Genomic DNA, 26,951 nt, shown 5'->3' with positions numbered 1-26,951 from the left:
GAAAGCTGCCAAAGCAACAGAGAACTTTAATCCCCGTTTCTGTACTTATTTGTTTTGATTTCTTTGTGTGTGGATTATTTGGGATGTTACTGATATCTGATGAAAATTTCATGTTCATATCACCTTTAGAAAGAAAAATGGTGACGTGTTCAATACTTATTTTACCCGCTGTACCTACATATGCAGTCAGCTGATGTTTTGGGGTAGGTTTGAATAAAAAATAAAAACATTACAAGACAGTATAAGGATGACTTACGAAGGAACGTATCTGTTGATGACCTGCAAAGCCTGGTGGCACCGGTCAAAGTTTCTGGAGAGATCTAAACAAATTCAAGGAGCAAGAGAGCAGAAATGTTAAATTCAATGAGTGACAATTAAGGGAACACATGTGACTCCATTAACGGCGCCCTGTTGACAACGAAGATCAATTCAAGGAGTGAAAATAAAAACTTATGTCATCAGCATACAAAGTCCTCATGAAACTGAAAACTCTGTACAGGAAAACATGAACTCGAAGGAGCAGCAGGACCCTGGACACTCACACCAACAACATACACGTCATCACCCTGCACGTCGGCACAGCATAGAGAAGGGTGTGTGTGTGTGTGCGTGTGTGTGAGGACAATCTCCTTCAAACTTGGAGGGGAATGTCACTTGCATAGTTATCAAGAAGTGATTAGATTTTGGAGTAGCTTGTCTAAAGGTCCAACATAGCCAGGAAGCAGACAAGAAGCCTCGATGGCAGATCTAAAGCAGATATGTTATTATTTCAAACAGTCGTCCCACACATCTCCTTTTGGTTGTTGATCTGTATGCTTTATTCTGACATGAATGAGTGCATGGGTCAGCAGGGGCCACCCATGGACAGGGTGACTCATATTTACCTGCAAAGTCTGGCTGCACACACATAAAAACTGTTTTTCGTGTGGCTATGTCTACAGGATTGCAATTTTTCCTCAGAAACCTGGAACACCAAAATGTGTTATTCTACAAATGATGTAACAAGAGGATTAGCAGCGTATAAGCCATCTGTCACCGTTTACAATAAAAAAGTTTTCACACAGCATTTTTGTTAGTGTAGTGTCACAGTGAACAATGTCTCCCCTCGTCAGTAATTCTCAGGTTGATTTTTTCCTTCTGATTTTGGATAACGACGTCTGAATATACTTTGATTGCTTGTCGTGGCTGAAGAACCGTACCGTTTTTAAAGAAGACCCTCTGTGTTTGTCTGCTCTGGGTGCATTTCTCAGCCTGAACACAAAGAGTCACAGTGCCTCCTAAGGGTTGTCCTCGACAGTACGCCAAAATAAAAGTGACTTTCTTAAGGTGCTTCCTGACTAAATTGTTCATCTTGATGAGAAAATGTTTTGTGCAAAATTTTATTTTAATATGACTATTCTAACCGCTAACAAACCAGCAACAGTAACGTACCTGTTGACAAATGAAATACAAACAAACAATCCTTTCTCCTTTAACTGACCACACAGGAGCAGTGGTGGGCACAGCTAACCAAAAAGTTAGCTTTGATAACAGATAATATAACTGAAGCTAACTGAAAAGTTATCTTTGATAAAGATAAAAACGATAAACCACCCAAAAATTTATTGGAAGCTACAACTAACCGATAACCTCCAGTATTGTCTCTGGTACACATGCAACTACTAACAGGCTGATTTTGAGTTTTAACACCACAATCGCTTATGGTAGCATCAAAGGCGACTACAGACCCAAACAATTAGTCAGCACTTCTGTCTTTGTGTGCCCTTGCCCCTGCTGGAAACTCCTGTTTACTACGTAGCTTCCAGCAGAGAAGCAGTTGAGATGAGCAGCAAAGCTCAACTCTCTACTCAATAACAGTGTCGCCGTGAGGCGGAGGTCTTGGAAAATAAAGCAGTGCTGACTTATGGTTTAGATTTCTAAATAAAATTAACACCGATAGAATAATTCCACTCGGTGGCTCGCATTCCACGCCACTCCCTCCCCCTCGAAATGTCACCTTATCGTGGTGGGGGAGTTTGCATACCTGGATGATCCTAGGAGCTATGTTGTCGGGGGCTTCGTACCCCTGGTAGGGTCTCCCATGGCAAACAGGTCCTAGGGGACGGGTCACACTATGGGCAGTTCAGAAGCTCCCATGACTAGTATAATATCGAGGACCAAGACTTCGCCCGGTATGGCGGAGCCGGGGCCCCACCCTGGAGCCAGGCCTGGGGTTGGGGCTCACCCGCGAGAGCCTGGTGGTCAGGCCTTAGCCCACGGGGCCCGCCCTCCTTTGGGTTCACGACTTGCTGAGGGGGCCATGGGGGTTGGGTGCAGAGAGGATTGGGTGGTGGTCGAGTGTGGGTGGCCTGGCAGCCCGGTCCGCACTCACAGCCTCTGGCTGTCAGGACGTGGAATGTCACCTCGTTGGGGGGAAGGAGCCTGACCTTGTGAGGGAGATTGAGAGGCACCGACTAAAGATGGTCGGGCTCACCTCCACGCACAGCTTGGGCTTTGGTACCCAACACCCCAGCTCAGTCGCCATGAGTTGCAGTCTGAAAGGGTAGTTGTAAAACAGGTAACTGATCATCTGCAGAGGAATGGTCTATTTGAAGAGTTTCAGTCAGGTTTCAGAATTCATCATAGTACAGAAACAGCATTAGTGAAGGTTACAAATGATCTTCTTATGGCCTCAGACAATGGACTCATCTCTGTGCTTGTCCTGTTAGACCTCAGTGCTGCTTTTGATACTGTTGACCATAAAATTTTATTACAGAGATTAGAGCATGCCATAGGTATTAAAGGCACTGCGCTGCAGTGGTTTGAATCATATTTATCTAATAGATTACAATTTGTTCATGTAAATGGGGAGTCTTCTTCACAGATTAAGGTTAATTATGGAGTTCCACAAGGTTCTGTGCTAGGACCAATTTTATTCACTTTATACATGCTTCCCTTAGGCAGTATTATTAGAAAACATTGCTTAAATTTTCATTGTTACGCAGATGATACCCAGCTTTATCTATCCATGAAGCCAGAGGACACACACCAATTAGTTAAACTGCAGGAATGTCTTACAGACATAAAGCCATGGATGACTTCTAATTTCCTGCTTTTAAATTCAGATAAAACTGAAGTTATTGTACTTGGCCCCACAAATCTTAGAGACATGGTGTCTAACCAGATCCTTATTCTGGATGGCATTACCCTGACCTCTAGTAATACTGTGAGAAATCTTGGAGTCATTTTTGATCAGGATATGTCATTCAATGCGCATATTAAACAAATATGTAGGACTGCTTTTTTGCATTTGCGCAATATCTCTTAAATTAGAAAGGTCTTGTCTCAGAGTGATGCTGAAAAACTAATTCATGTATTTATTTCCTCTAGGCTGGACTATTGTAATTCATTATTATCAGGTTGTCCTAAAAGTTCCCCGAAAAGCCTTCAGTTAATTTAAAATGCTGCAGCTAGAGTACTGACGGGGACTAGAAGGAGAGAGCATATTTCACCCATATTGGCCTCTCTTCATTGGCTTCCTGTTAATTCTAGAACAGAATTCAAAATTCTTCTTCTTACTTATAAGGTTTTGAATAATCAGGTCCCATCTTATCTTAGGGACCTCATAGTACCATATCACCCCAATAGAGCGCTTCGCTCTCAGACTGCAGGCTTACTTGTAGTTCCTAGGGTTTGTAAGAGTAGAATGGGAGGCAGAGCCTTCAGCTTTCAGGCTCCTCTCCTGTGGAACCAGCTCCCAATTCGGATCAGGGAGACAGACAAACTCTCTACTTTTAAGATTAAGCTTAAAACTTTCCTTTTTGCTAAAGCTTATAGTTAGGGCTGGATCAGGTGACCCTGAACCATCCCTTAGTTATGCTGCTATAGACTTAGACTGCTGGGGGGTTCCCATGATGCACTGAGTGTTTCTTTCTCTTTTTGCTCTGTATGCACCACTCTGCATTTAATCATTAGTGATTGATCTTTGCTCCCCTCCACAGCATGTCTTTTTCCTGGTTCTCTCCCTCAGCCCCAACCAGTCCCAGCAGAAGACTGCCCCTCCCTGAGCCTGGTTCTGCTGGAGGTTTCTTCCTGTTAAAAGGGAGTTTTTCCTTCCCACTGTCGCCAAATGCTTGCTCACAGGGGGTCGTTTTGACCGTTGGGGTTTTTCCGTAATTATTGTATGGCTTTGCCTTACAATATAAAGCACCTTGGGGCAACTGTTGTTGTGATTTGGCGCTATATAAATAAAATTGATTTGATCCTCACCTATGGTCATGAGATTTGGCTCATGACCGAAAGAACAAGATCACGAGTACAAGCAGCCGAGATGAGTTTCCTCCACAGGGTGGCTGGGGGGTCCATTAGAGATAGGGTGAGGAGATCTGTCACTCGGGAGGAGCTCGGATTCGAGCCGCTGCTCCTCCACGTCCAAAGGAGCCAGATGAGGTGGCTCGGGAATCTTTTTCGGATGCCCCCTGGACGCCTTGCTGGAGAGGTGTTCTGGCCACGTCCCCGGGGAAAGGGAGGCCCCGGGGAAGACCCAGAACATGCTGGAGGGACTTCGTCTCGCAGCTGGCTTGGGAACGCCTCGGGGTTCCCCAGGAGGAGCTGAGGGAGGTGTGTGTGGATCGGGAGGTCTGGGCGGCTTTGCTTGAGCTGCTGCCCCCGTCACCCAACAGTCCCCAACAAGATAGCTGCAAAAATATTTCCACTGCCTGACGTAGTTTTGGCAGAAATTGAAGTTTTGGGTGTCCAAACAAACAAACAAACACCTCAGGGTGTCCAAAATTTTGGGCGCCTTCCAGCATCACATGTAGCAAACTCACGGGGCTCCCCAAATACTATACTTTGACCTTAGAAAACTAATTACATTTTGCTTCTTTACAATAATATATTTTCTTTTCTACCTGGCATTGTTAATACAATCTATAGCCTTTCTTAGCTTGATTAAATGTTACCTTTTTTTTCCTCCAGGTAATAGTTTCGTTTCTTTGATGATGGTTTTCAACTTTCCGTGAACTTGTACCTGACTCAGCTCACACCATGTGGTTGTCTAAACCCCTTGTAGCTGTGCATATTGCTTCATTCTGTCCCCAAAACTTGATTCTCTCTCTCAGCTGCAGCGTTGTTTAATACCCATCCATTATCTATGTTAAAATGTGTTAGTTATACCAAAGACAATTAAAAACAGATATTTAAATGTTTTTAAAAAATGATGTTTAAAATATGACAAAATTTAAGAATGGAAAGTTCTTTAAAAAAATATTTAAAATGTTTACAAAGGCTGTAAAATGTGTAAATTCATAGACAGTTCCTTAAAAACACACAAATACTTTTAAAATGTGTTTTAGATGTGTAAAAGAATAAAAAGAAACACACAAAGATGTTGAAATATATTGTTGAAAAGAAGAAAACAAGACTGTGCTGCCATATTCACAGCGGTTCACTTTTTCCATTTTCTTGTGTTACAGCCTTACTCCAAAATGGAAGAAATTCATTTTTCCTCAGAATTCTACACACAAGACCCCATAATGACGATGTGAAAAAAAACCCCTAACAAATCACATGTACACAAGTACAGTAAAACTTACCTAACCCTTACTTAACCTTACCCATCATCATATAAACTGGATACTCGAAATCACCAGTCAAAAGCAAAAGTCCCAATGCTTTTCTATGGTTTTCCATGTAATAAACACCGTATATAACAGATTTTTGCTCGCATCAGTCAAAATGTCCTGTCCAATCGGAATGTATTTACATTAAAAACCCTGCGCATGTATCGGACAGATCAGTCTGAACGTGCCCAGTAACAGAGGTACAAAATTAAGTTCAGCACTGACACTCACCGATTCAAGCAAAGCGGGCACCATATTTCCTTGATTAAAAGCCCAGCATTTTTTTTTTTTTTTTTTCAAACCGTGCTCAGACCCGGGACCTAAACGAGACAGGGCGTAATTCAAGGCCAGTGATTATTAACAAAATGCTGCTGGCTGCATAAGGTCTATTTTTGAAGGCCTTTTTTTCCTACTATTACTAATACTGCTGTCCATTCGGCTGCTCCCATTTCGTGTTCGGGGTCGCCACAGCAGATACAGCCAGATCCGCATTGGTAGTTGACACAAGTTTTACGCCGGATGCCCTTCCTGACACAACTCCAGTTTCACCTGGAGAAACACACAGAGCTGCTGGTGTTCCAAAGAGGTCTCCCATCCAAGTACTAACCAGGACCCGCACTGCTTAGCTTCTGAGATCTGAGGGGATCAGGCTGACACAGAGCACTTAATAATAATAATAATAATAATAATAACTATACTACATACATATATACCATATAGTTATTTACAATAACTAAAATGTTTGAAAGAATTTAAATGTTAGAAAAAGAATTTAATAGTTACATTTACAAACGATGTAGATTTGAAATGTTAAGTTTTACCATTACAGTGCTGCCAACAGTTAAACATGAGTTCACGAAAGACTATCTTTATTGATTTATTTATTTATTTTAATCAAACAAGTATTTATGTTCACTGAAGTCAAGAAAGGGTGACTATAAAGTGAGTTTTAGCAAAACAGGTTATCATTTTCACGGCGTTGTCAGCAGCTGCTGGAAGTAACTAAGAAAGTAAGTAGTAATCTAACTTAGTTACTTTTAAAATTGAGTAATCAGTAAAGTAACTAAGTTACTTTTTCAAAGTAACTGTAGCAGCACTGCACAGCAGCTCGTCTGGCTGCGGTGCTCTGATGCTTCTTCCGTCTTTTATGATGAAATAATGCTGAATTTATGTGGAAATGATTGTTGTTCTTCAGATATCTGTGGCTGAGACAAATGATGACTGGAGGCAGTTTGAAACAGAAACGAGCTGTAGTTGGTGAACCTCGGCTGATGATGCATGTGCAGTGAAGCCAGGGCGGATCAATTTTTAGGGGGGACCATTCGGTCGGCGACATGGGCCCGATCATGGCAGGGATTCCCCGGGTGGAGTGTGTGAATTTCAGTACAAACCATTCAGCCTGGCTCTGTAAACTTAAAAGCATACTCGCTGTCACCTTGCGGTCCTGCCGGTTTAAAATGGTTTCTGCTGAAACTCCCATCCTCCAAATGGTTTGTGCAGACACTCCCACACTCCACCCAGGGATTAGTCTCATCCCACAAACAGCGTCAATTCTAACTACTGCTTTGTTTTCGGCTGCAATCACAGAAGCAGTCATGAAAAGTGCAGGGTTTTTTTTTTTTTTCGGTTCCCAGTGGAGAAGGGAGGCGAGGCGAGTGGGAAACGTGTTAGCCTACACAGCTAACCAGAGTAGCTGCATTCTCTCAGCTGCAAAACCGCTGCGACGTTTGTGCTCCGGGTCAGAAACAAACTGCAACACATGTCCACTTTCCACCGCATCTTCACCTTTTCTTTACATTTTCACTTTGTGTGTAATTTGCACAAAAACCGCTGCTGCTTTTTGTGGCATTTTGCCCTTAGCTTTGTCTTCTACAAATGACATGCTGCTTGTTTTGTATGAAGGTCAGGTCACTGAGGTCACTGGCACCACCTGAGAACATCAGGCTTCCTTGGATTTTAAAGAAGAATAAATAATAAGAAGTGAGGTCCAATGTGTTGGAGGTTATGCTTTGTGTTCACTGGCAGTGATGTTGAGATGATCGGTCTGAATACGAGCACAGAAATCCATTCAGGATGGATGCAGAATACAGCATATTTAAAAGATGTGAAGAAATACCTACTGTCATCCTCATCATCAGAATCTGAGATATTGACTCCTCCCTCAGAGACGGTCACTCTCTCTGGAAACAAACACACAGAACATTCATGAAGCAACACAGTCAAAGACAAACGGTGACATAAGAAATGATGATCTTAAACATCAACGCAAGAGCAAGCCTCCACAAAACATCAGATAAAGAAGGTAGGGGAGGTGGTCTTTGTGTTCCTCAAGCTCAGGTCCTCCACCAGAGGCCTGGGAGTTTCAGAGTTCTGCTCAGTATCTTAGCTGTTCCTCAGACTGCACTCTTATGGACAGAGGCCTCTGATGTTGTTTCTGAATCTGCTGGAGTCTCTCTTCCAGGTTGGGGGTTACAGCTCCTCGTGCTCCTGTTACCACTGGGACTACTTTGGACTTTGCCTTCCATATCTGCTCAAGTTGCTCCTTCAGTCCTTGGCACTTCTCTATTTTCTCATGCTCCTTCCCTCTGATGTTGCTGTCAGCTGGGATTATCAACCACCACTGTGTCTGATTGGTTGACCAGCAGCTGCTTGTCTGTCTGGAATTTGAAGTCCCACAGGACCTGAGCCCTGTCATTCGTGACCACCTTTGGTTCTAACCTGTATGCGGCACAGATGTTCCTGTGCACGATTCCTGACACTTGGTTGTGCCTCTCAGTGTATGCTGTCCCAGCATGCATCCTGTTACTATGTGCTGCACTGTCTCTGGGGCACATTTGCACAGCCTGTGACTTGGGTCCTGTCAGCTGTGATGGACTCCTGCCTCCATGGATCTGGTGCTTAGGGCTTGTTCTTGTGCTGCCATGATCAGAGCTTCTGTGCTGTCCTGTAGGCCGGCCTTTTCTAGGCACTGGTAGGTGTTCTTAATGTCAGCCACATCCTCTATCTGTCGATGGCACATCCCATGGACGGCTTGGTCTTCCAGGATATCTCCTCCTCCTGTTCCTTATCACAGTCTGTCTTCAGCTGCCTGAGGCATTGCTGTAGCAGCTGATCTTGGGGGGGGCCCATCTTTCAGATGGATTCATGGATGTTCCTCATCTCATCCTGGATTGGGGCTCTGACACTCTAATCCTCTCCTTCTTTCTGTTACTCATAGAGCCTAACGGTGCTGGACTTTGGGTAGAAACTTCTGTGCATTGTGAGGAGTTTTCAGGGTCTTGATATCAGTCACCTCTATCTCCTGTGGCCAACTTATAGTTGTACAGTAGTGTTCAGAATAATAGTAGTGCTACGTGACTAAAAAGATTAATCCCCAGGTTTTGAGTATATTTCTTATTGTTACATGGGAAACAAGGTACTAGTATAACCACAGTTTGTCATGATTTCTTCACATCTGTGAGGCATTAATTTTGTTGGTTTGGAACCAAGATTTTGCTGGTTTACTAGTGTGCTTGGGGTCATTGTCTTGTTGAAACACCCATTTCAAGGGCATGTCCTCTTCAGCATAAGGCAACATGACCTCTTCAAGTATTTTGACATATCCAAACTGATCCATGATACCTGGTATGTGATATATAGGCCCAACACCATAGTAGGAGAAACATGCCCATATCATGATGCTTGCACCACCATGCTTTACTGTCCTCACTGTGAACTGTGGCTTGAATTCAGAGTTTGGGGGTCGTCTCACAAACTGTCTGCGGCCCTTGGACCCAAAAAGAACAATTTTACTCTCATCAGTCCACAAAATATTCCTCCATTTCTCTTTAGGCCAGTTGATGTGTTCTTTGGCAAATTGTAACCTCTTCTGCACGTCTTTTATTTAACAGAGGGACTTTGCGGGGGATTCTTGCAAATAAATTAGCTTCACACAGGCGTCTTCTAACTGTCACAGCACTTACAGGTAACTCCAGACTGTCTTTGATCATCCTGGAGCTGATCAATGGGTGAGCCTTTGCCATTCTGGTTATTCTTCTATCCATTTTGATAGTTGTTTTCCATTTTCTTCCACACGTCTCTAGTTTTTTTGTCCATTTTAAAGCATCGGAGATCATTGTAGATGAACAGCCTACAATGTTTTGCACCTGCGTATAAGTTTTCCCCTCTCCAATCAACTTTTTAATCAAACTACGCTGTTCTTCTGAACAATGTCTTGAACGTCCCATTTTCCTCAGGCTTTCAAAGAGAAAAGCATGTTCAACAGGTGCTGGCTTCATCCTTAAATAGGGGACACCTGATTCACACCTGTTTGTTCCACAAAATTGACCAACTCACTGACGAATGCCACACTACTATTATTGTGAACACCCCCATTTCCCTTTTTTGATTAAAAAGTTGATTAGAGACGGGAAAACTTATATGCAGGTGCAAAAAATTATAGGCTGTTCATCTACAATGATCTCCAATGATCTCTTGTGAGACGACCCCCAAACTCTGAATTCAAGCCACAGTTCACAGTGAAGACAGTGAAGCATGGTGGTGCAAGCATCATGATATGGGCATGTTTTTCCTCCTATGGTGTTGGGCCTATATATCGCATACCAGGTATCAGGGATCAGTTTGGATATGTCAAAATACTTGAAGAGGTCATGTTGCCTTATGCTGAAGAGGACATGCCCTTGAAATGGTGTTTCAACAAGACAATGACCCCAAGCACACTAGTAAACCAGCAAAATCTTGGTTTCAAACCAATAAAATTAATGTTTTGAAGTGGCCTGCCCAATCCCCGGACCTAAGTTCAATTGAGAACTTCTGGGGTGACATCAAAAAAGCTGTTTCTGAAGCAAAACCAAGAAATGTGAATGAATTGAGGAATGTTGTTAAAGAATCTTGGAGTGGAATAACAGCTGAAAGGGGCCACAAGTTGGTTGACTCCATGCCTCGCAGATGTGAAGAAATCATGAAAAACTGTGGTTATACAACTAAATACTAGTTTAGTGATTCACAGGATTGCTAAAAAAGCAGTTTGAACATAATAGTTTTGAGTTTGTAGCGTCAATAGCAGATGCTACTATTATTGTGAACACCCCCTTTTCTACTTTTTTTTACTAATAGCCCAATTTCATAGCCTTAAGAGTGTGCATATCATAAATGCTTGGTCTTGTTGGATTTGTGAGAATCTACTGAATCTACTGGTACCTTGTTTCCCATGTAACAATAAGAAATATACTCAAAACCTGGATTAATCTTTTTAGTCACATAGCACTACTATTATTCTGAACACTATATGTAAATGTTTGGGCCCCCTGATGATTTCCATGATTTTCCTTTATAAATCATTGGTTGTTTGGATCAGCAATTTCAGTTAAATATATCATATATCAGACAAACACACTGATATTTGAGAAGTGAAATGAAGTTTGTAGGATTTACAGAAAGTGTGCAATAATTATTTAAACAAATTTGGGCAGGTGCATAAATTTGGGCACCCCAACAGAAAAAAATCCTTCAATATTTAGTAGATCATCCTTTTGCAAAAATAACAGCCTCTAAACACTTCCTATAGCTTCCAATGGGAGTCTGGATTCTGGTTGAAGGTATTTTGGACCATTCTTCTTTACAAAACATCTCAGGTTTGTTGGTTTCCGAGCATGGACAGCCCACTTAAAATCACACCATAGATTTTCAATAATATTCAGGTCTGGGGACTGAGATGGCCATTCCAGAACGTTGGACTTGTTCCAAATTTTACTGTAGGTAGCAAGTGTTTTTCTTGGAATGCTGTGTTCTTTTTCAGCCATGCATACCGCCCCTTGTTATGTCCAAATAACTGTAGTTTCATCAGTCCACAGCACCTTATTCCAAAATGAAGCTGGCTTGTCCAAATGTGCTTTAGCATACCTCAAGTGACTCTGTTTGTGGGGTGTACACAGAAAAGGCTTCCTCTGCATTATAGCATCATACAGCATCTCTTTGTGCAAAGTGCGCTGTATCGCTGAACAATGCACAGAGACACTATCTGCAGCAAGATCATGTTGTCGGTCTTTGGAGCAGGTCTGTGGGTTGACTATGACTGTTCTTGCCATCCTTCACTTCAGTTTATCTGAGATTTTTCGGAGGGAGAATAAATTAAGTCCGTTATTGTAGAATACTGCTTATGGAATGTTTGCTGCATCAATGCAAAACCAGTTCACAGTTATAGCCGGTGTGAGGTACTGGAGGGTGAAGGGAGCTGAGAAGTGCAGTGTTCATTTAGGACTCTGATGGCCTGGGGGTAGAGGCTGTTTGCCATCCTGCTGGTCCTGGCAGGGCAGCGGGTGGAACAGGTTGTGTGCTGGGTGGAAGCGGTCTCTGGTGGTATTGTGAGATGCACACAGTGGAGATCGCTGGGAGGTCAGACCCAAAGATTTTTCCTGCTCTGGATTGCCTGCTTCTCTACCTTAGTGCACCTGGAGAACCACAAAAGCAAGACATATGTCATCACACTTTGGATGGCACAGTTTCCTCAGGTAACAGAGACGCTGCTGAACTTTTCAACCAGCAGAGATGATGTTGCTCCCCCAGGACAGATCCTCCAACACTGTCAGGCCCAGGAATTTAAAACAGGGCACTCTGTCCACCGGCTCCCCATTTATGAACAGAGGTGTGTGGTCTGTTGATGATCCTCGGAAATCCATGATTATTTCCTTGTTTTTTTTATGTTTAAGGCCAAATTGTGTGTCTTGCACCACTTTGTCAAAAGCTCAACCTCCTCCCTACATGCAGTCTTGTTGTTGTTTGATACGAGTCCGAGCACAGTTGTGTCATCTGCAAATTTTATGATGTAATTGGTAGGAAGTGCGGGAGAGCAGTCATGTGTGTAAAGTGTACACAGGAGTGGACTTGGTACACAGCCCTGTGGAGCACCGGTATTGATGGAGATGGTAGGTGAAACGTGCTCCCCTACCTTCACATACTGAGAGCGGTTAGTTACAAAGGCCAGTATCCAACTGCATAGTGTGTTGTTTAATCCAAGGTTTCTCAGTTTCAACAGGAGTGTGCTTGGCAGACTGGTGTTGAACGCCAAGCTAAAATCAATAAAAAGCACTGTCATGTAGGTGTTTTTGTGTTCCAGATGTTCCAACAGAGTGTGAAGCACAGTAGCAATGGCGTCCTCTGTTGATCTGTTTTCCCTGTATGCAAACTGGTGCTGGTCCAGAGCCGGTGGAATGGTCCTCTTGATGCCTTTCAGTATCAGTCGCTCAAGGAACTTGGCGAGGATGGAAGTGAGAGCCACAGGCCGGTAATCATTCAGGCAGCTGACGATGGCCTTTTTAGATACAGGAATAATTGTGGCTGCTTTAAAACTTGCTGGGACCCAGGCAGTGGAGAGGGACAGACTGAAAATGTCCATGAGAACCTCTGGCAGCTCATCGGCACAGTCTCTGAGCACGCGTCCCAGCACCCCGTCTGGTCCAGCTGCCTTCCTGGGGTTGATTTTGTGCAGGCAGACTTTCACCTCGTGTGCCTCCAAAACTGGTACTCTGTTCTCTTCAGACGGTAGGCACAGGGCCGGTGTGGCAGCATCACTGTTGTCAAAATGAGCAAAAAAACAGATTCAGTTCCCTTACCAGGGTGGGAGAATTTGGCAGGCATTAGGGACAGATGATGTTCTCTTATAGTCCATTAGTGCCCTGATGCCCTGCCACACCTGCTGCGAGTTGCCCGAGGTGTCAAAGTGGCCTTCTAGTCACCTCCTCTATGCTTTTTTGGCAGATTTGATGCCCCTCCTCACAGCACTTCAACCTGCACTGTAGACCTCACTGACCCCTGACCTTAAGTAGCTGCTGTAATTCATGCGTCATCCATGGTTGTTGATTAGGAAAGACGTGCTATTGCTCCCATGATGTCACATTGTCTACGCAAAAATTGATGTAATCGGTGAGTGTGACTGTGTACTCGCTGAGGGACTGATATGTTAATGCTCCCTCCTCTAAATACATCCCAGTCTGTAGAACAGAAGCAGCTCAGGGATGGCCCTCTCAGGCCTTATCCGGCCAGTTGCTGTTCATGATAAAGATGTTAAAGATAACGATGAAGGAGAAAGTCTTATGATTTATATAATGTTTTTTTAGAACTTTAAAGAAATAAGTAATACAATAAATAAACTTTAAAAATTAAAAATGTATAAAGAACTGTCTGAGGAACTTACTGGGAATGAAATGAGAGACCACCATCTTTAGACAGGTGCACAGGAATACCGTCTGTGCTGAGACCAGGTTACCGAGGAAGGCCAAGTACTCCTCCACTACAGCCGGGCTCCGTCCCACCCAGGGAAGCCTCTGGACACATACACACACACACACACACACACACACACAATCTGTCGGAAAATGCAGCCAAACTGACACAGGGTCAGCAGTCCATGACAAGCTGAAATATTAATCATTTGTAGATCTATGGAACAGCAGATCAGACCGAAAAAGTTCCAGTTTACTTTGGCTATGGCAGGTAGCCAGAGACTGTGATGGGTGTCCAACGTATGGGCTCACCATGGACTGTTCAGGAATTGGGGCCAATATTAGAAGCTTCTCAGCTGATGCTCTTCCTCATGTCTGGAATGATTTGTTACATTTAAAACCTACCTTGAAGAGAATCCTAGACCCAGGAATGTTGGACAACAATCCATGATCTGCATGGACCCCCCGGTTGTAGTTTGGTGCACATATGAAGTGTGGACTCGGATTTGTTTTTAAAGTAATAATTACACATATTTCCATGCAGAGCAGCAGCGAGCACACGGAGTGCTGCGGCCATTAAAACGCACAACTCCTCCCACCAGAGGTTACAGCCTGAACCAGAGGAGGGTCGCAGTCCAGTGTCGCCAACCAAACAGTCCCCTCCAAAAATCAGCCACCCCTTCATTTAATTTCAGAGCTCAGTAGTGATTCACCGATTATCACCTCGCTTCTGCCTCAAACTGACTTTAGAATGATTTAGGAGGTTTTACTTTGTCATCTGATGGTTAATAATCACATTATTCCCTTTGATCTGTTTGGGTACAGAGACTCAGACTCACAGAGTCAGACTCTGATTGCTTCCTCCGTCTTTTATGATGAAATCATGCTGAATTTATGTGGAAATGATTGTTCTTCAGATATCTGTGGCTGAGACAGATGATGACTGAAGGCAGGTTGAAGCAGAAATGAGGTGATAATCAGTGAATCACTGCCGACACATGCGCAGTGGAGGCAGGGCGGACCGATTTTTAGGGGGGACCATTCAGTGGGCCACACCAGTTTTTTTTTTCTATCTTGTTCCACACCGGACAGGTGTGTGTGTGTGTGTGTGTGTGTTAGAGGCAAAGGCCAAACCTTAAAATGCCAAAGTATAAATAAAGAAAAAAGGATGATCAAAGGATTTGAATAAACGTGGACTTTTACATCTGAAACATCCCTCTACAGTGAGGACGATCATCTCGTGATCAATTCCCGGACAGGATGGTCCACGTTGCAGCACCCATTTTCTAACAGAAGCTGCATGTGGTTGCTGCCCGTCAGGATCTTGCTCTCTCTCCTTCCTCTTTCTCCTCTGCGTTGTTTGTCCACATGTTTTTCTAAGATTCCACTCTCTCGTTTCCTCACCTGTTCTTCCAGTCGATGGTTGTGCTTCAGGAGGTCCTGATGGAGTTTCTCCTCCTCCTCTGGACCATTTTGCGTCACTCAGCTGGGAGTAGAAGATCTCCTTTGGAAAGTCACCTGTCATCCACCCCAATGATGTGACCCGCCCACTGAAGCTGGTTCTTGATGATGACACGCAATGCTCTGGAGCTCGGCTTCAGCCAGGGCACTAATGTTGGTAAGGTAGTCTTCCCACCTAACGCAAAGGATGCTGCTCAGGCAGCGTTGGTGGAATCGCTCAAGATTCTTCAGGTGGTGGCGGTCCAGGACTCAGATTGGTACAGCAGAGTTGGCAGGCTGGAGACTTTGTAGATGAGGGTTTTCCATTGTGTCTGAGGACTCAGTGAACAAACATTCTAATGTAAACCCTACATTTCCTTACCTTTCTATTTCTAAAATGAAAATTAAAGTACAATGACAAGTAGTAAAGTTTGTCCACGGTCCTGAATGAAGACCAAGTGTCCAATATTTAAATAATATTTTTAAATAAAACACTTGTTACAATATTTGAAACACAAGCCGTAGCAGTGAATAAAATAACTCTGAATCTCCGTTAAAGAAGAAAGAGGGCTAAAACCCCCAAAGTAAATCTGAGTTTAGATTTCAAATTCTTTTTCAAAAAGATGAGGATGGGCACACCGTCTATGGCAAGGGGAACAACAACAACAATCAGAATTTTTATTTCTTTATTTTTTGTTAGGGCACTTTCAGGTTCTCCTGAGCAGGACAGCAATCAGAAACTCTCAGTCTGAACACTCCCCCTTGTGGACAAATGTGAAGAAGTCCTAGAAAGTGCATGTATCACACGAAAGACTAATCCAACAGCACTGTGCGGTTCAAACTCACCAAAACCGCCTGGATCAGCTGCTCGTGGTCCTTATTTAACTGGGTCACACAACTCCGAAACTCCTGCAGCCAGCTGATGATCTGAGCATCCTGTGAGACAAGAGGTCAGGTTAGAGGTGAAGGTCAGGCTGAGGTTAAAGGTAACACTTCTGACTCAGTACTGAAAACTGAAGCTGCGGGATGAGCCACATTAACTCCGAAGTCCTGCTGCTCTGCTGTGTTCATTCAAAGAGTGAGAGTGAGGCTCTCAGCTGAGCTCACGCAGGAAGTTCCTGGATGGTCAACATGAGCCCAGACACTGCACACCTCTTGCTAGTGTTATAACACAGCAATGGCCCGTTACGCTGCTGCCTGAAAAAGATTACGTTGCAATTGGGCCGTTATGTTGTTTGCGAGGGTGTGTAGTGGGAAAATAATCATTTCTTTACCATGAATGTGGATCCAGAATATATTCATAAACACATCCTCAAGGCCATTTAAAGATGTCAATCGCGACTCACCTTTCTGCTGATTAACGCCGCTAACCGTTACTCCTTTCTATTGTTGCAGGCAAGAAACGAGAATCATCCGCCGTTTCACACCAGACAGTTTTTCTTCGTTCCTCTTTAACATCTTTTTCGTGGGGCAGCGTACACGACGCTCCTCTGGCATGGACTGGACCATTAATATCTCCCACTTCACCAGTTCGTAAACTCAAGTTACTGTCCCTCATCTAAAGGAAAATAATAATATCCTCTGTGTGCTGTTGTGGGACTGACTGATAAAACACAGTCCCTCCAAATGCTGCAGCTCTCTGCCAACTAAAATGACTAAAGTGAACAAACTACAACCGAAGAAAACCATTTTATTCCACCAAAATGAGACGTCCTCCATTCTTTGTGAATTATATCGATCTTGACGTGCAACCGGCTGCAAGAGCGAAGCTCAGGGACCGTCAACAAATTACCACAATGAAAGGAAATGCTCAGGGACCGTCAACAAATTACCACAATGAAAGGAAATGCTCAGGGACCGTCAACAAATTACCACAATGGAAGGAAATGCTCAGGGACCGTCAACAAATTACCACAATGAAAGGAAATGCTCAGGGACCGTCAACAAATTACCACAATGAAAGGAAATGCTCAGGGACCGTCAACAAATTACCACAATGAAAGGAAATGCTCAGGGACCGTCAACAAATTACCACAATGGAAGGAAATGCTCAGGGACCGTCAACAAATTACCACAATGGAAGGAAATGCTCAGGGACCGTCAACAAATTACCACAATGAAAGGAAATGCTCAGGGACCGTCAACAAATTACCACAATGGAAGGAAATGCTCAGGGACCGTCAACAAATTACCACAATGAAAGGAAATGCTCAGGGACCGTCAACAAATTACCACAATGAAAGGAAATGCTCAGGGACCGTCAACAAATTACCACAATGAAAGGAAATGCTCAGGGACCGTCAACAAATTACCACAATGAAAGGAAATGCTCAGGGACCGTCAACAAATTACCACAATGGAAGGAAATGCTCAGGGACCGTCAACAAATTACCACAATGGAAGGAAATGCTCAGGGACCGTCAACAAATTACCACAATGGAAGGAAATGCTCAGGGACCGTCAACAAATTACCACAATGGAAGGAAATGCTCAGGGACCGTCAACAAATTACCACAATGGAAGGAAATGCTCAGGGACCATCAACAAATTACCATGGCAAAAGGAAATGCTTAGATATAAACTCAGTAACATCATATTCATTTCTTGTAGTGCAACCAAACCTACATCACACATCAGTGAGCTCCCTCTGGTCGTACCTGGGTGGGGGGGGGGGTCAGTTGTAGTTTGTTGTCTGTAGTAAATCATTTGAAAGGAAGTGTCATTTGATTTAAAAATGGAGATTCGCTCTGACATTATTGATTCCAGAAGGTCAAATCTTTGAATATCTTTCCAACTTTACTAACAAGAGTAATGTGATCGTGACTACACGCCGTTTGCTAACTCCTCACCAACAAAACTGTCCTGGTACTAGTAGCTCATTTTACAAGTGAAAACTCTCAGCTTCTGTTGAAATATGCTAACTCCACGAGCACTTGAAGAAGGTGATGTCTGTACATCAAGACATAGTGCCGAACCTGGTGAAACTGGCCTCAACTGTTGCTGTAATTTTTATTTCAACAGCAGGAGTTTCATATATGATACTTTTTAATTTACCCTGGTATTATACTTGGTGTTCATATACTATTGACTTGTACTATCTTGAAACAAAACTTAAATGCATTTACCTGCAGTGCCTCAGAACACGTGTCCTGTGATGAGACCGTCAGCCCAAGGCTGAGGTTTCAAGTCATTTATATTTTCAGACTGTGAAAGGGGGCTTTTCCACTATGAAGAGGGTCAAGACCCCCCTCCAAAACAGACTGAAAGAAGACATGCTGGACAACCTCCTTATGATTTCTACTGAAGGAGACGAGGCAGAAACATTCAGCTTTGACTCAGTTTGCAACAACTGGGCCAAGATGAATAAAAGAAGAATTGATGTAACTGCCTGAGGGTTCTTTAATCAAATCTATGAGAGAAATGTACATGTAACTGTTTTAGTTTCAATAAATGCTGTTGTGAGCCCATGATTTGAGTGTTATTGTGAGCTTAAGTATCTGATTGTACAATATTTTGGAAACATGGTATGAAAAAAGGTAAAATATCATGGTTCATCCCAGAGCTACTGTATTTAGACGGACAAAGAAGGCTCTTTATAAGACCATAATGCCTAAGCGGCCCTCGAACCTGATGCTGATTTTTCCATCCCATTACTCTGCTAAAAAATCCTGCTGAGAACCCTGAACTGTTGATTCTCTTCATAAATAAGATGAATCTGCTCTGACAATGAATGGAATGACACTCACAGGAGACACTTCAGTGTTCCATGGACACATGGTCCAGACGGTGACGGGGCTGAACCCTTACACAATGGGGCAAACTCTTAAAACCTCCTCAAACAAGGATTTTTGGTGGGCACATCACAGACCTAATTGAAACCTCTTAAAAGTCAGTCCCTTCGGCTGTTCCCTTGTTTTCACTTGGGGACACTGGAGCAAATCCAAGGAGGATCTGCATGTTGATTTGGCACATGTTTTACACCAGATGCCCTTCCTGACAACTCCACATTATGTGGAGAAATGTGGCAGGAGTGGGGTTTGAACTAGGAACCTTCTGTACTGACGCCAAGCGCACTAACCACTTGGCCACTGCCCCTGCTGAACTGTAAACCTCTTGATTAGCTAGCCAGGTAGCTTCGGAGGCTAATACCAAGATTATCAACTGTGCGCTAGTTAATGCGCGTTCCGTGATGAACAAGACTTTCATTTTGCAGGATTTCTTCTGTACACACTTTTTGGATGTATTGTTTGTGACTGAGACTTGGATCTCTGCGGGTGAGTCCTCAGCTTTTGTTGACCTGGTTCCTTCGAACTGCTCATTCATTAATGGTCCAAGAAGCAGTAGTCGGGGTGGTGGCATTGCTACTATTTTCAGAGACAGTTTGGCATATAAAAGTATTGTGCCTGGATGTTTTTCTTCATCTGAATTGTGCTGCTTTGAACTGGGACACCGCAATCCTGTGTTGTGTGCACTTATCTATCGCCCACCCAAGCACAACAAAGATTTTTTTTTAATGATTTCTCTGACTTGCTTGCAGCTGTTATTCCACAGTATGATCGAATCTTACTTCTGGGTGATTTTAATGTTCATGTTTGCTGTCCGTCCAAGCCTTTGGCTACTGAGTTTTTAGAATTGATTGATACCTTTAATTTTATGCAACATGTTAGTGAAGCAATACACATATTTGCTCATAGGTTGGACTTGCTTTTAACTAATGGTTTTGATGTCAGTAATGTTAAGCTTTTGGATGCAGTGTTCTCTGGTCACCGTCCGGTGTTATTTAATTTTATTTTGGACAGCAGTAATAAACCCAGTGTTTCTGCATGCTATCGGCAGCAGCTGAGGCCAGGAGCAGGAGATCATTTCTCCTCCCTTTTTGTTGCCTCAAAAAACAATCTAGCTGTCACATGCCAAAATACAGAACAAATTGCATCTACTTTTCTTTTGGCATGCAATACCATTATGAACACTACTGCTCCACTCAAACCTATGCACCCTAAACCCAGGCAGGAGCCCTGGTTGAATGAAACTGTGCGACAGGCCAGACGTGAGTGTAGGAGGATGGAGCGCAAATGGAAGAAAGATGGACTGACCGTCTCCTATCAAATTCTTAAAAAAAGTTGGAGAAAATTCCAAAATATGGTCAGGTCTGAAAAGGCAAAATGCTTTTCCAATCTAATTTCTGATAACTGGGACAAACCTCGTGTGCTTTTTAAAACTATTGGATCTTTGTTAAACCCTGGCCAATCCACCACTTTGGAAGCAACTCAAGTTGTTTGTAATTGCTTTTTAAATTTCTTTTGTGATAAGGTCGCCAGTATTAGGGCTGGGATGACTGTCACTTTGGCCAGTTCAATTATGGCTCACACCTGTTCTGCTGTGTTAGACCGGTTTGAACCTGTGTTATTTTCAGATTTATCAAATATTGTTAAAAATCTCAAACCTTCATTTTGTCCCTCAGACTGTATCCCCCCCACGACTCTTTAAAGAGGTCTGGGAAACTATCGGCCCTGATGTTGTTTTGGTCAACAGCAGCCTTATGTCAGGAAAAGTTCCTGCGTTTTGTAAGCAGGCTGTAGTTGAGCCTCTTTTAAAGAAAGCGAGTCTTGATAACTCTGTTATCTCTAATTATAGGCCCATATCTAAGCTTCCTTTTATTTCAAAGATTTTGGAAAAAGCTGTTCTTGTACAACTACAAGAGTTTTTAGAAACGAATAACATTTTAGACAGTTTTCAGTCAGGTTATAAATTATTTCACGGCACGGAGTCTGCACTTTTAAAGGTTTTTAATTACCTGTTTTTAATCACTGATTCTGGTGATTCTGCCGTTTTGGTGCTTTTAGATTTGACTGCTGCCTTCGACACAGTTGACCATGCAACTCTTTTATCTCTTCTTGAGAACTGTGTGGGTGTCAGGGGGACAGCCTTGGACTGGTTCCACTCTTACCTTACAGACCGTTCATTTACTGTCAGGCTGGGGGAGTCCACCTCGTCTTCTGTTCCTCTGAACTGTGGAGTCCCCCAGGGTTCTATTCTTGGGCCTATTCTCTTCACCCTATACCTTCTCCCGTTAGGTCAGGTGTTTAGAAAGCATGGCATATCTTATCATCTTTATGCAGATGATACTCAAATTTACTTGCCTATTAAGAAGAACTCTAGCAGCCCCCTGACACCCTTGCTTGTGTGCCTGGAAGACGTCAAGGCTTGGTTGGCTCAAAATTTTCTTAGCTTAAATGAGAACAAAACCGAGGTGATTGTGTTTGGGCCCAGTGTTGGTTCCACAGCTCGATTAGACCTGGGCCCTCTCAGTCAACACATGAAGCCCACAGCCACCAACCTTGGCGTCATTATGGACTCTGATCTTAAACTGGACAGGCAGGTCAAGGCGGTTGTTAAATCCAGCTTTTATCAGCTTCGTCTTTTAATCAATTTTATCCTTTTCTGACTTGGAGTGCGTCATGCATGCTTTTATTTCTTCACGCCTGGACTACTGCAATTCACTTTTTTTTTTAATTAATCAAAATACACTTCACAGATTGCAGTTAGTCCAGAATGCTGCTGCACGTCTCTTAACTGGGAGCAAAAAACATGAACATATTACACCCATTCTTGCGTCTTTGCACTGGCTCCCTGTGAATTTTAGAATTGATTTTAAAATTTTATTATTTGTTTTTAAAGCTTTAAATGGACTGGCCCCACAATATATTGTAGACCTCCTCCAAATTTACTCCCCAGCGCGTGCTCTGAGGTCTGAGGGCCAGTTCCAGCTTGTGGTGCCTAGGACGAGACTTAAGACCAGGGGGAACAGGGCCTTTTCTGTGGCTGGGCCCAGACTCTGGAACGCTCTGCCTCTCCACGTTCGAACAGCCCCCACAGTGGAGTGTTTTAAGTCTCGTCTGAAGACCCACTTTTATTCTCTGGCTTTTAGCTCTGCATGAGTTGTATGGTCCTCTGTTGTCTTTGGCCCAGTGTTTTATTTATTGATTGATTTATTGTTTTTATGTTTATTTATTTATTAGTATCTGAGTGGGTTTATTGTTTTGTATAGTTGTATAATCATTTTTATGTACAGCACTTTGGAAACTGTTCTGTTGTTTAAATGTGCTATATAAATAAAGTGGATTGGATTGGATTTATCCATACACATCAATGACACAGACATGCAAAACAACCCTTATCCATTGAGGGCGCTAGAACGTGTTGCGTAAAGTGGTCGAACGGTGTAAAGCATGTTCACTTTGGCCAACGATCCCCATCATGGAGATCAGATAACCAGCTTCTGTTCTTCCTTCAGTTGGTAAAGAACCAGCTGACACCAGGGCCTGTATCCACGAAGCAGCCTAAGGCTAAAAACAGCTCCTTGTGATGTTATTTTAAGAAAAATCTTAGAATTCCTCGAGTTCTTAGACATTTCTTCGAACTTTCCCTTGGTAAGATGAAAGTTGCTGCAAAGCACTTTCTGCTGTGTTTACACATAGGTAGGACATGTTACGAATGTCATATTTGCATCATTCTTGGCAGATTCCTGACATTCTTAATGTGACTTAACACATCTGAATAGGTTTAATGTGTGTGATATTCGTGATTTTAGTGGAGCATGTTTTTGGCTGTCAAAAAAATCTTCCACTAATGTCACGCACCACCCTCATTTCGCCTCATGTCATGGAGGTCGCAACTGAGCGTGCTGATCCGTCTTGATTAGTGGTGATCCTTAATAGAGAGTGACAGCATTCTTCTCTGATGTGCGCACAATTAAACCCTGCTCCACCGCATTCAGTTTCATTGCTGCTGTATGCTGAAGAAGGACAGTGATGCCAAGTCACCATGCGAGTCATTTTTAAATAAATCACAGCAGTATTCAGTTGACTCCAACGCTAATCCGTCATCAGAATCGATGTATTCACCGGCAAACATTTCTTGATACACTTTGATACCTTTATTCATTGATTTGTTGGCGCATAGTGCAGTGAGCCTCATGATGCACCCCAACAAATGTCCCACAAAGAGCACCTCTTCTCCAAGCAGTCGGAGCCGCGCTGCTCAGGCAGCAGCACGCCAACAGCTAGGAGCATGTTAGCCACATGCAGGAGGTCGTGGTTCATGGGGCTCTGTTCCTACGGGTATGTTGCCCAACACACCAGTGAGTTCTTGTCACCCTCCTGTTGGTTCCTTGTCATGTTTAGCATCACGTTTTGTGCAGCGGACAATTTCGGGTTCGTTTTCACAGCAGCCCTACGCGGCTCCAACTTTAGCCACAAACAACAGCGACTGGCGATTCAGAACAGACCGGCTGAACTGCTTCACCGCAAAATCCGACAACATGAAAACATTTAGATAAGTCCTGCTGAAAAGTTATTTATTGTTTAGACTTCTTTAAAAGAAAAAAAGGTCACTTTTCTTCTTTTGTATTGAATTGGCAGCGTTCATGTACGTAATGATGCAGTACCGCGACCTATTATACCAATTGCAAATTTCACGTGTTTATGCTTAAAACCAGACTGGACAATAATAATAACATGCTGTTACACTGTACAGTGAAACTGTTGCAAAAATGAAAAAGTGTTTGTATTTTGATGTCAAAGAACCACTAACTGATATATTTAATCCAGTTACAGTTGATAATGAGTAAACTCTGTCACGGTGCTAAAGCACTGTTTCCTTATGTTGGTAAAGTTATGGTCTTTATATCTTTTTTGCTCCCGTTAGTGGTCTCCACAGCAGGTCATCCGTCTCCATCTCACCCTGTCCTCTGTATCTTCCTCTGTCACACCAACCATCTGCATGTCCTCCCTCAGCACATCCATAAACCTCCTCTTTGTCCTCCCTCTTCTCCTCCTGCCTGGTGGCTCCATCCTCAGCATCCTTCTCCCTATAAGTTATTGTACTTGGCCCCACAAATCTTAGAAACATTGTTTCTAACCAGATCCTTGCTCTGGATGGCATTACCCTGGCCTCTGGTAGTACTGTGAGAAATCTTGGAGTCATTTTTTGATCAGGATGTGTCCTTCGATGAGCATATTGAGCAAATATGTAGGACTGCTTTTTTGCATTTGCCCAGTATCTCTAGAGTTGGAAGGGTCTTGTCTCAGAGTGATGCTGAAAAACTAATTCATGCATTTATTTCCTGTAGGCTGGACTATTGTAATTCATTATTATCAGGTTGTCCTAAAAGTTCCCTGAAAAGCCTTCAGTTAATTCAAAATGCTGCAGCTAGAGTACTGACAGGGACTAGAAGGAGAGAGCATATTTCACCCATATTGGCCTCTCTTCATTGGCTTCCTGTTAATTCTAGAATAGAATTTAAAATTCTTCTTCTTACTTATAAGGTTTTGAATAATCAGGTCCCATCTTATCTTAGGGACCTCGTAGTACCATATCACCCCAATAGAGCGCTTCGCTCTCAGACTGCAGGCTTACTTGTAGTTCCTAGGGTTTGTAAGAGTAGAATGGGAGGCAGAGCCTTCAGCTTTCAGGCTCCTCTCCTGTGGAACCAGCTCCCAATTCGGATCAGGGAGACAGACACCCTCTCTACTTTTAATAATTAGTATTTAATAATTAATAATTAGTGATTGATCTCTGCTCCCCTCCACAGCATGTCTTTTTCCTGGTTCTCTCCCTCAGCCCCAACCAGTCCCAGCAGAAGACTGCCCCTCCCTGAGCCTGGTTCTGCTGGAGGTTTCTTCCTGTTAAAAGGGAGTTTTTCCTTCCCACTGTCGCCAAGTGCTTGCTCACAGGGGGTCATTTTGACTGTTGGGGTTTTTCTGTAATTATTGTATGGCTTTGCCTTACAATATAAAGCGCCTTGGGGCAACTATTTGTTGTGATTTGGCGCTATATAAATAAAATTAATTTGATTTGAAGTCGGCTAAAAGTCTTGTTCCAATGCTCCTCAGTTCGCTCCTGTAGGTGTTCCACCTGCTGCTGCTGCGCCCGATGTTTGGGAAAACGAGTGAGACGAGAGCCGCGTGGAGCCACAGATCTGGCTCTCCATCTCCTCCTCCTCTCTGCGAAACTCCATGGCACAGACCCCAACTAGGCATGCTATCACAAAGTTCTTCTGCTGTGGATTTTGAGGAGCAAACTGGAGTGATCTGAATTGTTCAGCAACTGACGGTTGGATGAATATGGAGGTGTGTGTGGAGACAATTCGCGCCATTCATAACGTGACAGAGCTTAACAATGTGCTGTTACGCGCAATAGCGCGGAAACATTATTCTTGACCGTGCGTAATGGTTCCTGATAATTCTCCAGCAACACGTGCCATTAATCGTAACGCGTGATAACAGGTTGCAGCAGTTCCTGAGGACACCTGACGCCTCTGCCTCAAATCATCACACATTTTTTCCTCAATAAATGCAATAAACACATAATACAGTATACAAATCTATTCTAAACAGCCTCTAATGAGACAGAGACAAAGCATAAAAAGAATGCAAAACCTGAACATAAAGGTACATAAAAGGGTGGTGGGGGGCGGGGTGTAGTCTTGATTCTGGGGGGTCTGGGGGTGCTCCCCAGAACATTTTTAAAGACCAAGTCAAATTTTGTGTATTCCGGTGAATTTTAATGGGTATGAAGCCCTCTGAAACAAAGAAAACTCACTTAAATCTGTGAAGTAAAAACACAGTATTGATTATGGGGGATCTAGGGGATCTCCCCCAGAATTTGTTTTAAAAGAACAAGTCAAATTTTGTGTATTCTGGTGAATTTTAACAGGTACGAAGCCCTCTGAAACAAATAAAACTCACTTCAAACTGTGAAGTAAAAACACAGTATTGATTATGGGGGGTCTAGGGGATCTCCCCCAGAATTTTTTAAAGGAACAAGTCAAATTTTGTGTATTCTGGTGAATTTTAACAGGTATGAAGCCCTCTGAAACAAATAAAACTCACTTCAAACTGTGAAGTAAAAACACAGTATTGATTATGGGGGGTCTAGGGGATCTCCCCCAGAATTTTTTTAAAAGAACAAGTCAAATTTTGTGTATTCTGGTGAATTTTAACAGGTATGTAGCCCTCTGAAACAAATAATTTTTTTTGTTCATTTTTTTTTGTTGTTGTTTTTTTACTTGTGAGTTTTGCCATTATTTCTTGGAGTTATTATTAAAAGGCCTTTGTCACACAACATCAACGTTTGAGCTTGTAATAAAGTTATGGTGTTATATTCTCGTCAAAAACATACCTGGGTTAGTGTTTTATTTTGCACATACATACGTCACCGACACACCACAAAAAGATTTCCATCAGGTTTCACCCGATTATGAGCATTTTTAGATGCCTACAGAAACTATCTGAACCACTGACAACATATTACAGCAAGAGTCCATGAAAGCATTTTAAAGACCTGACTAAAGTGTAATATGTGATCTTTAATAAGATATTTTCATGAAAAAAGACACAAATGTGCAGTTTACTGCATTTTTTTTTCTTGTGTAAAAACACAGCTTAGATGTGGTTTGACTGAAACAAATTGTCATTAAACTTAAATAAAACAGGGATGAAGTGGAGGTTTAAGAGTCACTCAGTGCTCACAGGAAAGTTATTTCTATATTTATTTATTTATGTTCATTGTTAGTTGGTTTTACCTTTTCTGTTGTGTTTTGTTTTATCAGGTTCTTTTTGTCTGTTTCTCTAAAATTGTATTGTAGCAATATTATTAGTAGTATTACTTTTACTGTTGTTGCTATTATTAT

At 42.8% G+C, this 26,951-nt stretch overlaps 1 protein-coding gene across 1 annotated transcript in view; it reads right to left on the bottom strand.

Moving 5' to 3' along the window:
• The window catches only part of rrn3 (RRN3 homolog, RNA polymerase I transcription factor), a 180,627-nt gene that overhangs the window by 115,151 nt on the left and 38,525 nt on the right, over nucleotides 1–26,951 (bottom strand). Inside the window, exons 4-7 of the mRNA XM_034191409.1 lie at nucleotides 16,106–16,195; nucleotides 13,792–13,921; nucleotides 7,721–7,780; nucleotides 257–320 (exon numbers count right to left, since the gene is read on the bottom strand). Coding sequence (XP_034047300.1) covers nucleotides 257–320; nucleotides 7,721–7,780; nucleotides 13,792–13,921; nucleotides 16,106–16,195 — 344 coding nt within the window. The remainder of the gene's footprint in view (nucleotides 1–256; nucleotides 321–7,720; nucleotides 7,781–13,791; nucleotides 13,922–16,105; nucleotides 16,196–26,951) is intronic.

The sequence above is a fragment of the Thalassophryne amazonica genome, chromosome 16 (genome assembly GCF_902500255.1).
Source record: "Thalassophryne amazonica chromosome 16, fThaAma1.1, whole genome shotgun sequence".
Taxonomy (NCBI): Eukaryota; Metazoa; Chordata; class Actinopteri; order Batrachoidiformes; family Batrachoididae; genus Thalassophryne; species Thalassophryne amazonica.
This window is presented reverse-complemented; position numbering and strand designations above follow the sequence as displayed.